Here is a 14613-nt window from a genome sequence, read left to right on the forward strand (position 1 = left end):
CTTCCTGAAATGCATGTGTGTTTTTTTTATTCTTTCTCTGGATATGGACATTGCCGGTCCGACCAGCATTTACTGCACTTGAGAAGGTGGTGGTGAGCTGCCTTCTTGAAACCGCTGCAGGCCATATGGTGTAGGTACACCCACAGTGCTGTTAGGGAGGGAGTTCCAGGATTTTGACCCAGCAGCAGTGAAGGAACGGTGATATATTTCCAAGTCGGGGGGGGAGGGGGGAGGGGTGAGTGTGTTTGAGGGGAACTTGCAGGTGGTGGTGTTCCCATTCATTGGCTGTCCTTGTCCTTCTAGGTAGTAGAGGTCATGAGTTTGGGAGGTGCTGTTGAAGGAGCCTTGGTGAGTTCCTGCACTGCATCTTGTAGATGGTACACACACTGCTGCTACTGTGCGTCGGTGATGCAGGGAGTGAATATTTAAGGTGGTGAATAGCATGCCTATCGAGCAGGCTGATTTGTGCTGGATGGTGTCGAGCTTCTTGAGTGTTGTTGGAGCTGCACTCATCCAGGCAAGTGGAGAGTATTCCATCGCACTCCTGACTTGAGCATCCAGGAGCAGCACCAGGCATACCTAAAAATGAGGTGTCAACCTGGTGAAGCTACAGCACAGGACCACTTGCACGCCAAACAGCATAAGCAGCAAGTGATTGACAGAGCTAAGCGATCCCACAACCAATGGATCAGACCCAAGCTCTGCAGTCCTGTCACGTCCAGTCATGAATGGTTGTGGACAATTAAACAACTCACTGGAGGAGGAGGCTCCACAAATATTCCCATCCTCAATGATGGAGGAGCCCAGCACATCAGTGCAAAAGATAAGGCTGAAGCATTTGCTACAATCTTCAGCCAGAAGTGTCGAGTGGATGATCCATCTCAGCCTCCTCCGGAGGTCCCCAGCATCACAGGTGCCAGTCTTCAGCCAATTCGATTCACTCCACGTGATGTCAAGAAACGGCTGAAGGCACTGGATACTTCAAAGGCTATGGGTCCTGACAATATTCCAGCAATAATACTGAAGACTTGTGCTCCAAAACTTGCCGCGCCCCTAGCCAAGCTGTTCCAGTACAGCTACAACACTGGCATCTACCCGGCTATGTGGAAAATTGCCCAGGTATGTCAGGACAAATCCAACCCGGCCAATTACCGCCACATCAGTCTACTCTCCATCAACAGTAAAGCGCTGGAAGGGCTCAACAACAGTGCTATCAAGCAACACTTGCTTAGCAATAACCTGCTCACTGACGCTCAGTTTGGGTTCCGCCAGGGTCACTCAGCTCCTGACCTCATCACAGCCTTGGTTCAAACACGGACAAAACAGCTGAACTCCCGAGGTGAGGTGAGAGTGACTGCCCTTGACATCAAGGCAGCATTTGACCGAGTGTGGCATCAAGGAGCCCTAGCAAAACTGGAGTTAATGGGAATTAGGGGGAAAACTCTCCACTGGTTGGAGTCATACCTAGCACAAAGGAAGATGGTTGTGGTTGTTGGAGGTCAATCATCTCAGCTCCAGGACATCACTGCAGGAGTTCCTCAGGGTAGTGTCCTAGGCCCTACCATCTTCAGCTGCTTCATCAATGACCTTCCCTCCATCATAAGGTCAGAAATGGAGATCAAAGTAAAATATCCCAGATGCTGGAAATCTGAAACAGAAACAAAAAATGCTGGAAAAACTCAGCAGATCTGACAGCATCTGTGGAGAGAAAGACAGAGTTAACATTTCGAGTCCATATGATTCTTTTTCAGAGCTCTGAAGAAGAGTCATACGGACTCGAAACGTTAACTCTGTCTTTCTCTCCACAGATGCTGTCAGACCTGCTGAGTTTTTCCAGAAATCCCAGAATCACAGTGCAGAAGAGGCCCTTCGGCCCATCGAGTCTGCAACGACATGTGAGAAACACCTGACTTACCTACCTAATCCCACTTACCAGCACTTGGCCCATAGCCTTGAATGTTATGACGTGCCAAATGCTCATCCAGGTACCTTTTAAGGGATGTGAGGCAACCCGCCTCCACCACCCTCTCAGGCAGAACATTCCAGACCATCACCACCCTCTGGGTATCGCTCCCCGTGATATAAGGAGAATGGTAGCCAGCAAGAAAGAGCGACTCCGTCAAACATCAGATGAGAGGCACCCTCTACATGGTCATACACCTACACCCAGCCGCTTAAAGTCAAGGAAGAGCTTCATGAACAGTGTTGTTCCATTACAATCAACCCCATCTGAAGCCCGCATCACCTTGTGGAAAGACCGGCTCGCCAGTCTCGAACAACCCCCAGCAATGGAAATTCTACCGGATGAAAGCCTTCCCCCAGGAGCTAATTGCAACTGGGCAACCTGGAAGTGCCTTAACAGACTTAGGACTGGTGTAGGTCGTTCAAAGGTGTCACTAAGCAAATGGGGATATACAACTTGCCTGACAACTTGTGAATGTGGAACTGAGCCACAGACTATGCAACATCTCCTGCAATGCCTATCACTAGAGGAACCCTGCACTGTTGCAGATCTTGCCGAATTCAACAACAAGGCACAAAAATGTGTCCAGTTCTGGCTGGGCCATGTATAGACTGTCCGTGGACACGGTAAGAAGAACCACCCTCCTGCCCCTCACCTTGAACTTACGCCCCCTTGTGACTGACCCTTCAACTAATGGGAACAGCTGCTCCCTATCCACCCTGTCCATGCCCCTCATAATCTTGTACACAATTTGTACACAAATGGGGATGTTCACCGATGATTGCACAATGTTCAGGACCATTCGCAACTCCTCAGATACTGAAGCAGTCCATGTCCAAATGCAGCAAGACCTGGACAATATCCAGGCTTGGGCTGACAAGTGGCAAGTAACATTCGCACCACACAAGTGTCAGGCAATGACCATCTGCAACAAGAGAGAATCCTACCATCGCCCCCTGATGTTCAATGGCATTACCATCACTGAATCCCCTGCCATCAACATCCTGGGGGTTACCATTGACCAGAAACTGAACTGGACTAGCCATATAAATACTGTGACTACAAGAGCAGGTCAGAGGCTGGGAATCCTGCAACGAGTAACTCACCTCCTGACTCCCTGTTCACCATCTACAAGGCACAAGTCAGGGGTGTGATGGAATAGTCCCCATTTGTCTGGATGAGTGCAGCTCCCACATCACTCAAGAAGCTCGACACCATCCAGAACAAAGCAGATCTTTTGATTTTCACCACATCCACAAACATACACTCCCTCCACCATCGACGCACAGTAGCAGCAGTGTGTACCAAGATGCACTGCAGGAATTCCTCAAGCATCCTTAGACAGCACCTTCCAAACCCACGACCACTACAATATAGAAGGACAAGGGCAGCAGATAGATGGGAACACCACCACCGGCAAGTTCCCCTCCAAGTCACTCACCATCCTGACTTGGAAATATATCGCCGTTCCTTCACTGTCGCTGGGTCAAAATCCTGGAACTCCCTCCCTAACAGCACTGTGGGTGTACCTACACCACATGGACTACAGCGGTTCAAGAAGGCAGCTCACCACCACCTTCTCAAAAACTAGGAATGGGCAATAAATGCTGGCTCAGCCAGCGAAGCCCACATCCTGTGAATGAATTAAAAAAAAACCTTGGATCTTGTCAGTGTGAACAAGCTTTGGGGAGTCAGGAGGTGAATTACTCACCTGCTCTTGAAGCCACAGTATTTATATGGCTAGTCCAGTTCGGTTTCTGGTCAATGGTAACCCCCAGGATGTTGATAGTCGGGGGTTTAGTGATGGTGATGCCATTGAACATCAAGGGACGATGGTTAGATTCTCTCTTGTTGGAGATAGAAGGTGCAAAGTTACAATTGATCTGAGGACTACAGTTATAAACTGGACCAGCCATATAAATATAAGGACAATTAGATATGAGGAACAAATACTGGCCTAGACAGCAACACATACATCCGGTGAAATAATAAATTTTTAAAACATCCACAATCAGTTGATCAACAGTAAACAGGGGATCTCCTGGTCAATCCAGGAAGACCTTTCACCAGCTGCACCAGCACGGTGCCCCATCTCAGTGAGGCAGTCTCAGTGTTGTCCCTGCAAGATCATACCCCCTCCCAGTGAAGTCCCTTCCAGTAATGTGTCTCTCTTAAAAACAAGCCCCCTCGCCCCAATGACCTTTAAACTTTTAAACGCCTGACAGAACACACTGGTTTCACAAAGATGACCTCTTTGGTGCCAGAGCAATTGATGCCATTTAAGTTATTCTCTATCATCACAATCCACCTGTCCTGTGTTTTGTATTGTTAATCTGTGGTTCACATCCCCAATCTCGCATTCTCTGCGCTGAAATCAAAACTCATCATTCTGTCGCGTAGATTGTATAGAAACTGGAACTGGAAGAGGCCATTTAGCCCCTCAAGCCTGTTCTTCCATTCAACTCCATCACGGCTGGTCTGTACCTCAACACCATTTTCTCACCTTTGCTCCAAAGCCCTCAATGATCTTATTCAATAAAAGCTTATCAGTCTCGATCTTGAAAGCTCCAATTGGCCCCCTGTATCCATAGCTTTATGGGAGCAGAGAGTTCCAGATTTCCACTACCTTTTGTGTGAAGAAGTGCTTCCCGACATCATTCATGAGCAGCCTGGCTCCAACTTTAAGGTCGCACTCCCTCGTTCCGAACACACCCTGCCAACAACTTGTATTTATATAGCGCCTTTAATGTGACGAACCACCCCATGGCGTTTCACAGGAGCCTTACAAAATAAAGCCTGACATCGAGCCGTATAAGGAGATATTAGGACAGGTGACCAAAGGTTTAGTCAAAGAGGTAGGTTTTAAGTCGTGCCTTCAAGGAATTAAAAAGAAAGGTGAACAAGAGGCCCGGAGGAGGGAGGGAGGGAATTCCAGAGTTTGAGGCCTAGGCAGCTGAAGGCACGGCCACCAACGGTGAGGGATTATAATTGGGAATGTGCAGCGGAGGCCAGAATTTGAGGAGTGCAGGTATCTTGGAGGGTTGTGGAGCTGCAGGAGGTTACAGAGATGAGAATGGGCAAGGCCGGGAAGGGATGTGAAAACAGGGATGACTATCGGAGGGCAGCCTGGAGTCTGCCGGAATAGTCAAGTCTAGAGGTACGAAAACAGGAATGAGGGTTTCTGCAGATGTAATAGTTTCTCTGTATCTAATAAAATTAGCAAATGGAAGATTCTGGGGCTGATAACGAGAATATCCTCACGCAAAGAGAGTGATCGTCACTTGGAATGGATTCTGTACAACTTGGAATGTTCCTGCATTTTGCTTCAGCTGAGAAGCTGCACCAGTCTCACACCTGCCCTCATGTGGTGAGCCTAAGTAATTACATGATTGGTTGTTTGTAAACAGCCAGGACTTGCACCAAACATCTTGTACTTACTGGGAAAAGGAACTTTCATTTATACAGCACCAATTGCAACACCAGGACCTTCCAAAGGGCTTTACAGCCAATGAAGTGCTTTTAAGGTGCAGTCACTGTTGTAATGTTGGAGATGTGGCAACACATCGCAAGATGCCACAAGCAGCAATGAGTTAAATGACCAGATAATTAGTTTTAGTGATGTTGGCTGAGGGATAAATATTGACCAGGTCACCGAGGAGAAAGAGTGGTCAAGGGATCCTTTACATCTACTTGAGGGCAGACGGAGCCCCGATTTAACGTCATGAAAGACAGCACCTCCGACAGTGCAGCAATCCCTCAGCAGTGCATTGGGTGCATCAGCCTGGATTTTATGTTTGAAGCTCTGGACTGGGTCTACGAATCCACAATCTTCTGGCTGGGGTGAAAAAGCTACACACTGAGCCAGAGCTGCACCGTCAAGGGGTGCAAGTGCTTTCTTGATGAGAATTCTGCTGATAATCAGCAGGATTTAACTAAAGTGAGAGAGAGAGAGAGCGGAACACTTGAAAGGGTCAATTTTCTAATTCCTGTTAACCGGGACTATTTAATCACCAAAGCCTGAATGGCTGAAATCAAAATGGCTGGTGTGGTTAATCAGGTTGCCACAAATTGAGAATTTTAGTTCTGAGGAAAGATGGGATTGGCTGGGATTTTTTTCTGTGGAACAGGGACAACTGAGGAGAGAGTCACTTGTGGCATATAAAATTACAAGGGGCATAGACAGAGTGGATAGGAAGGACCCATTTCCCTCGGCAGAGAGGTCACGAACCAGGGTCATTGATTTAATGTAACTGGCAAAAGGATTAGAGGGGAAATATTTTCACCCAGAATGGTGGGGGTGTGGAACTCTCTGCCTTGAAGGATAATAGAGGCAGAAATGCACATTGCATTAAAAAAAATAGAAAGGACTTGAGGTGTTGTAACCTCGAGGGCTACGCACCAAGAGCTGGAAGGGTGTGGACTGGATAGCTCCTATCTTTCTGACACAGGCATGCTGGGCTCCTTCTGTGCTGTAAATCTGTAGTTTTAAAGAGACTACACTTCAAAACTAATCATTGGCTGTGACTCTCTGGGGTGATGCCCTGAAACCTGTGAAAGTGGCAATATAAATAGCTAATTCTTTTAGATGACCTGTGAACAGTTGCAGATGTGGTCATTTCTCCACCTCCACCCCACACATCCTCCCTCCCAGCCCTACTTCCTAGGACGCTTCACAGCATGTTCAAGGAAACTGTCCGACAAGCATGGAATCTGATTGGAGAGGACTGATATTTTAAAGGGGCCTTGCATCAGGCCGTTCCCTGGAGTTTGGGGCACACGCTGGACAATCTAGCCACAGGGACTGAAATTCAGCAGAGGGCCAAGGCAAGTTGTTGGTAAAGGGCTTGGTATTAATGGTAGCTCCCTTGATGTTGGTTTCAGGGTTAGCTATCCAGATAGCAATGGAGAGAACATACTTGCCCAATAATGGAAAGAGAAAGACATGGGGGAGCAGCAGGGGGTATGCAGGTATTGGTGTGAGACATGCACATAAAATCTCTGAAGCAGACATTCCTGTGAGGTTTGGGTTCTGCCGTTCATTGCAAATGCCTTTGCATCTTCAGTGGTACACTAATGAGGAAGTGAGGCTTCAGTAGAGCCTTGCTCAGAAACCATCTGGAGTAACTGTTCCATCCTGGGAACCGCACCTCAGGAAGGATAAAATTGACCTGAATGATATGGAGACGTAAAGTGATACACAATAAAGGACAAATTGGATAAATCTGGATTGTAGTTTTTTTTTGAGGAGGATGGAGATGTGATCTCACGGAAGTGTCTAAAATCCTTAAGAGGGTTGACAGGGTAGAACTGAGAGGCTGCTTCCCTTGGCTGAAGCTTCTAAAACTAGGAGGGCTTAGTCTCAGGATAAGGGGTCAGCCATTTGGGATTATGAAGAGAAATTTCTTCACAAAGAGAGTTGGGAATCCTTGGAATTCTCTACCGCAGAGAGCAGTGAACGCTCAGTCATCGAGTATGTTCAAGACAGAGACTGATAAGATTTTTAGGCACTGTGGGCATCGAGAGACAAGGATAGGGCAGGAAAGTGGGTTTCAGGTAGATGATCAGCCATGACCATATTGAATGGCAAAGCAGGATCTGGGGGATGTATGGCCTACTCCTGCTCCTAATGCATTTTGTTGATTTTAGAATGTTGAGGGGTGATTGAATCAAGGTGTTTAAAGTGATAAGTAGACTCAATAGGTCACTACAGAGAAACTATTTCATCTGGTGGGAGAATCCAGAACAAAGGGACATAATCTTCGAATGAGAGCTGGGCTGTTCAGCAGTGACATGAGGAAGCAATTCTCCATACGAAGAGGAGTGGAAATCGGGAACTCTCTCTCGCAAAAGATTGTGGGTGACGGGGGTCAACTTAAATGTTCAGAGATGGACAGATAACTTGTTGGGCAAGCGTATCAAGGGATATGGACCAAAGGTGGATAAACACATGCGAGATACAGATCAGGCATGATCTCAGTGAGTGGCAGAACAGGTTCTAGAGGCTGAGTGACCTCCTGTTCCGATGTTCCACTCAAGATTCTGTTAATTCTCCCTCCTACAATCAGGAAAAATAGGCTTGGAAAATCGAGAACAGTTAGCTTAGGACGCCAGGCAGGGTAAAGCAAGGGAAATAAAAACAGGAAAATTGAATCTAACAGAACAAAAAGGAGGATGTTACAAGCCTTGCTGACTGATGGAGCACTGACCGATAAAGAGCAGAAGGAATCATAAGTTTGACACTTCAATCACTCTCCAGTCAGCTGTTTAAGAACAGGGTGGTTGTGTTGTGCTGGGTTCCTGTATCCATGGGCTCAGGACCAAAAAGGACTGTTCCTGATTATCCAAACCTGATGTTTCCTGATTAGAGGGGGGGGGGAAGAGTTAACAGAATCTTGAGTGGAACATCAGAACAGAAGGTCACTCAGCCTCTAGAACCTGTTCTGCCATTCACTGAGATCATGGCTGATCTGTATCTCGTATGCGTTTATCCACCTTTGGTCCATATCCCTTGAAACACTCGCCCATAAAGTTACCTCAGTCTTGAACATTTAAGTTGGCCCCCAACTTTTGCGGGAGAGTGTTCCAGATTTTCACTCTCCTTTGTATGAAGAACTCGTTCATCCTGTCACTGCTGAACAGCCCAGCTCGCATTCTTTGTTCTAGATTCTCCCACCAGAACAAGTTTCTCTGTAACAAACTTATAGAATTCATTCATCACTTTAAACATATTATATTGTCAGCTCCACTGTACAGACAGAGCTGTGCTTGTGATGGATGCAGTAGTTGGATAGCTTGCTGACACACTATATCAAGACGGATAATGGACTCTGGCTGGTATCGGGCATCCACCATAAATCACTCCCACGGTCAAAATATTAACACCAGGTTTCTGAGAGTTATATTCAACGTAGATTTTATTTTATCTGCCAGGAGTAGAAAATCAGCCAATGTGGTAATGCAAGTGATAAGATGTTGCCTAAAAAAACCAGAAGGGCGTCAGTTTAAGGCCCAGACTTGGTTCTGAGCTGAAAGGCCTACACAGAGAGGAGGCAGAGGGAGAGAGACATTTTCAAATGATTTCCTTCTCTCCCACTCCCTCTCTGCCTGCTTTAAAACAAATCAAGGTGATACAGAAAATACAAATCATTTCCACACAAAAATTGGCCTTAAGGAATAAACAGGTACATCTTAAACACAGCCTGCACTTTACAAATGCAGTGCTCAATGTATCTTACATTTGTACAAAGTGACACAAGTTAAGGGCTGGCCCCACCTCTGGTGATTCTCATGGTGAAAGGTTTAGTGCAAGTTAAACCACGTCCCAAGTAACCTCAATGCCTGTATATCTCATAATACCTTCCTTTTGATTTTTAAACTGAATTATTTACAGATCAATTTCTGGTTTATTTACAAATGGAACCATACATGGCAAATTTTGACACTGGGCTGAATACCAAGACCCAGGTGCAACTATTTTGTAGTTTAAAAACCCTCGGGGCTTCTATAAAGGGGTAGCAACTGCATCCAAAACGCTCTGTGCTGTTCACTTTCCCACCCCCACTGCCCCATCTCGTTATACCTTAAACTCCCTCCCACCACCCCCATTCCCTTTATGGCCAAAGTTAGCATGAATGTAGCGTCCAGGAAAAGGGTCACTCGATGGTTTTGGAGGAGAGGGCGAGGAGAAATCAGCAACCAGAAATTCCCAGCTGGGCACCAGAGATCAGTGCTGCACCCTTGACCTCGCGAAAACAGACATGAGGTATTTCAGCGCAGGCCAGGACTCACACTGGGCTGAGTGCTGATCAATTGAGCCACATGGCGAAGTCCCTTCACTTTCACCATCCCTCCTAAAGGACAAAGTTTCTAAAAACAGAAGATTTTATATTAAAAATGTTGTTCATTGTATTTCAAACTCTGTTAGGTCAAATTAATTCCATATCCCTGATTTTCACCCAGAAATATCTGAAACTCACATCCACTGCCTCTTGCCCACAGTCAAACATTGTTAACACTAAAACCAAAATCATTCCAACAAAACCACCCATTTTTTTCCCAAGTGATTCAGTCTTAAGTAGGTAAAGTTCCAACTCTGTATGTTGTACTACAGAGCTTCGCAGATAACCTGATACACAAAAACAAAGCCATCTCAAATCAAAACACTGCAAGTACTAAGTCCAACGGTAGCGCGCATAAAAACACTCCGTTTCCATGGGTGGATTTCCTGTGCTCGCTGAAGCCAATGGACACAGTAGAAAACCTTTCCAAAATTAGGACGTTTCATGTGTAAAAGCTCGGTACCAAGGGCAGTCATAAGAGACTTATCAGCTGGTCGGTGTTAGTCTCTCACAGTGTTAAACACTAGATATGTTTAGAGGAATGGCATTAGGCTAAAATAAAAAGCCCGTAACATTTATCCCATGAAAAAGGTCAACAGTGTGAGCCAGGCAGTACTTTCAGAGGAACAGAGCTGTATTAACAGTTTTAAACATTCACCCATTCGGTAGCAGGCTTATTCCCACCAGTACTGTACCCCAGTGTTATACAGTGACAGATGTGTCTCCACCAGTACTGTACCCCAGTGTTATACAGTGACAGACCTGTCCCCACCAGTACTGTACCCCAGTGTTATACAGTGACAGACCTGTCCCCACCAGTACTGTACCCTAGTGTTAAACAGTGACAGACCTGTCCCCACCAGTACTGTACCCCAGTGTTATACAGTGACAGGCCTGTCCCCACCAGTACTGTACCCTAGTATTATACAGTGACAGACCTGTCCCCACCAGTACTGTATCCTAGTGTTATACAGTGACAGACCTGTCCCCACCAGTACTGTACCCTAGTGTTATACAGTGACAGATCTGTCCCCACCAGTACTGTACCCCAGTGTTATACAGTGACAGATCTGTCCCCACCAGTACTGTACCCGTGTTATACAGTGACAGACCTGTCCCCACCAGTACTGTACCCTAGTATTATACAGTGACAGATCTGTCCCCACCAGTACTGTACCCCAGTGTTATACAGTGACAGATCTGTCCCCACCAGTACTGTACCCTAGTATTATACAGTGACAGATCTGTCCCCACCAGTACTGTACCCCAGTGTTATACAGCTTAAAGTGCTTTGTCCAGGGAGAACTGAAGTTTGGAAAGATGGAATCTGTAACTGGGGTTGGATGTTACTGCAGTTCAAGTGGCTCTGAATGTTCAGTGTTTGTTCCCTGTTACATGTTTGTGAAGTGATATGGATTTAATAAGAGATTGCTGTACATTTATTTCTGTGGTTGTAAATGTTGATTAAGGCAGCATGTAACTGAATTATACCAACCAAGCATTTGAGGTGCAATTCCCATCATATTAGCACCAGCTCCACTAGTGGGTTGTGTGGCTGGCATCTTTGCTCAAGGCACAGGCTCATGCCTGGCTACCATGTTAAATCTTTAAACGGCCCACACAAATGGGTACGTGTAACGTGAGAGACTCCACAACAAGCAGGAGCAGACTACACCCATTGTGGAGGGGTCCACACCAGCTTTTGCCTGTCATCCACACAGGCACATTAATCAGGAAGGTGTGGGATCTCTGGCTGATTTCCCCTCCCCCCTAACCTCTTGAAGTTGAGGATCAAAACTGCCTGCACGGCTCAATACTGTACCATGTATTTGGTCATCGGGAGATTGGGAGGATGGGGGAAAAGAAGAGATTAAAGCCTTCTACAAACAGCTGCCTACAAACCAATGGCATCAGGAAAAACTTCTAACAACCAAAGATTCATTTCCATTACTTAATGGGAAATGAATCTTAAATTACAATTGTATTTTTTAATAGGATGGGAGGGAATAAAAAGGGACAAAATGTGTCATGTTGAACCACATCCTTATCCGAAGGTTTGCAATGTGACATGTTAACGGAACCCACACCTAGACTTTTGCATAGTGACTTCTCAAACTCAAGGCCTCAGCCTACCCACATGACCATTTTCATCTTTGGTGATTGGTTCACTTGTACAAGGTGGTCTAACCAAAGCTTAGGAGAGGTTTCTCTGCCAGGTTTATGCTCAATGGACACGTTTGAATTGCATTGCTACGACAAAGAAGCCGTGTCTCGGTCCCTCATCCCCATTGTCCGCAACTATCCCCATCCCCAACCTCATTTACTGGCAGTCCTCTGCCAAGTACCAAAATTCACATATTACCCCTTGTTCCATTAACAATGGACAAAGTCAACACTAACAGCAACAAATAATCCCTGGCATTTCCTGGCATCTCTTTACTTAGAAGTCCTGCTTCATAATCACAGATCTACTTTAAATAGGACAGTGCAGAACAGGTCACTGTCTTGGTCTAGTCTCTAAGTCACAGGTTTTAAAGAGATTACTACCAAAAGAAGAGGAGATTTTGAAGAGATTGGGTGATCCAGAAGAGGCTGATAGTTCCAGGTCTTGGATTATATACATATTCAACGTACGGTGAATCCTGCACCATTGAATTTTGTCAAGAAGGCAGATGTTCAACGCCTGAGCAGACAGGATAGAGTTGGTCCCACAACGTTCTCAAAACACCTTCTCCATTTCCCATTGTGCATGATTGTCTCTACAACCTGCCAGAATTGTCAGGCCTCTAACTAGTCATTCGCTGAAGCGTTTCTTGGGCCCCGTTCGAGCTCGATTGGACCTCCTAATGTCCTGCTTGGAGTCCTTACACTTCTGGCAGATGAAAACCTCAGGAACATTCGATTTCCTGATTTTAGCGCATGAGAGATGGATCCAGGTCCCGCACTCATTGCATTCAATCATTGGCCTGCCGGCAAATGGCTTCATACAGAAACACGTGATCAGATCCCAGGAGTCATCATCTGAAAGGAGCCAAATGGTCAATAGATCAGATCCTTAACAACCAACAAGAATTACATCTAGATTTGGGAATGACACCATACTGGAGTGGGCAGTCAATACCCAGGGGCACTGTAACAGATTACAAGATGACATTAACGAATTTGCAGAATGGTATAGGATTGGCAAATGAATTTCAATATAGAATAAGTGTGAGCTATTATATTTTGGTAAGAAAAGGAAGATCACATATTACTTGGAAAATTAGATCTAAATGGGGTAAAGCAAAGAGACCTGCAGTACAAATTCTCAGATCACAAAGTATTCAGGGGGGCCATGCAAAAACAAACCAAGCATCTCTGGTAGTTTTTTTAAAAATCTTTCTTGGGATGTGTGCATCACTAGCAAGGCTGGCATTTTGTGCCCATCCCCCAATTGTCCTCGAGAAGGTTCCCAAGTTCTGGCATCACCCTTGGAAATCTTCTTTGCACCTTTTCCAGTGCCGCTATATCCTTTTCATAACATGGCAGCCAGAACTGTACATAGTACTCCTGTCCTAGTGTGATCGAACCTAGTTCAACATAACTTTTTTATTTATTAACTTGGGGGAGACGGTAATGTAGTGGTAATGTCTCTGGACTTGTAATCCAGAGACCCAGGCTAATGCTCTGGGGATAATGGGTTCAAATCCCACAACAGCAGCTGGTGCAATTTAAATTCAATTAATAATCTGGAATTGAAAACTAATATCAGTAATGGTGACCAGGGAACTATCAATTGTCACAAAAGCCCATCTGGTTCACTAATGCCCTTTAGGGAAGGAAATCTGCCGTCCTTACCCGGTCTGGCCTACATGTTACTCCAGACCCACAGCAATGTGGTTGACCTTTGACTGTCCTCTGAAATGGCTGAGCAAGGCACTCAGTTCAAGGGCAATTAGGGGTGGGCAACAGATGTTGGCCTTGCCAGTGATGCCCACATCCCATGAAAGAAAAAAAAATCCTTCCCTCTAGAAATAATTCTGGAGTTTAGAGCCCAGGTAGCTGAAGGCATGGCTGCCAATGGTGGAGCAACAGAAATCAAGATTGTGCAAATAGGCGGATTTGGAGGAGCACAGAGCTATCCGACAGTTGTAGGGCTGGAGGTCACAAAGAGGTGAGGCCATAGGGACACTGTTCATTTCACAAAAACAAGGATGAGAATTTTAAAACTAAAGATGGGCCGAAAGTCACTATAAGTCAGCGAACACAAGGGGTTGAGGAATAAATGGCCACAGACATACAAGGTTAGCTGGAAATGGAAACAGTTGGACTACTGTGGTGCAGGGAAGTTCTACAAGAAAGTTAGGAAATCCAAGGGAAGGGTCGAGGCCCAGAGTGTAGAACCAAGGTACAGAGACTGTAGATGTGAAGAGAAGGGAACATTAAGGGATATTTTGCTTGTGTTCTTCGAGCCACAGTTTGAAGGGAAAGCAGAGGTGAAGAATTCAATAGTTCTGAGACCCTGGAAAATTAAACTAAAGAGAAAGGGGATGCCATGATGAATATACTAAAAGTGCATTTGAACTTTAGGAGGATTGAGAGAATATACCGCAGAGAAGCATCAAACATGGCAACATTGTTAAGATAAATACACAAAGGTTGTATGTTCATCCCCATAATCAGTAGGTCCATCAGGAAATTTACCTTCAATCTTGAGGTTTTCTGTGGGGTCCATGTCTGTGTCAGGAGGAGGACCTGCAAGATAAGTGTAACACTGAGTTAGTCATCTCCTTCCTGTTGCTTCATATAAAGAAAGTATTCAAACTTCTCATT

The 14613-nt window shown here is 45.6% G+C and overlaps 1 protein-coding gene across 1 annotated transcript in view; it reads right to left on the reverse strand.

The window, feature by feature from the left end:
- Positions 1-12216: 12216 nt before the first annotated feature.
- The window catches only part of LOC144694047 (PHD finger protein 13-like), a 45970-nt gene continuing 43573 nt past the window's right edge, over positions 12217-14613 (reverse strand). The window contains exons 5-6 of the mRNA XM_078564403.1: positions 14485-14535; positions 12217-12822 (exon numbers count right to left, since the gene is read on the reverse strand). Coding sequence (XP_078420529.1) covers positions 12596-12822; positions 14485-14535 — 278 coding nt within the window. The 3' untranslated portion in view covers positions 12217-12595. The remainder of the gene's footprint in view (positions 12823-14484; positions 14536-14613) is intronic.

This window comes from Cetorhinus maximus, chromosome 19 (genome assembly GCF_964194155.1).
Source record: "Cetorhinus maximus chromosome 19, sCetMax3.hap1.1, whole genome shotgun sequence".
Taxonomy (NCBI): Eukaryota; Metazoa; Chordata; class Chondrichthyes; order Lamniformes; family Cetorhinidae; genus Cetorhinus; species Cetorhinus maximus.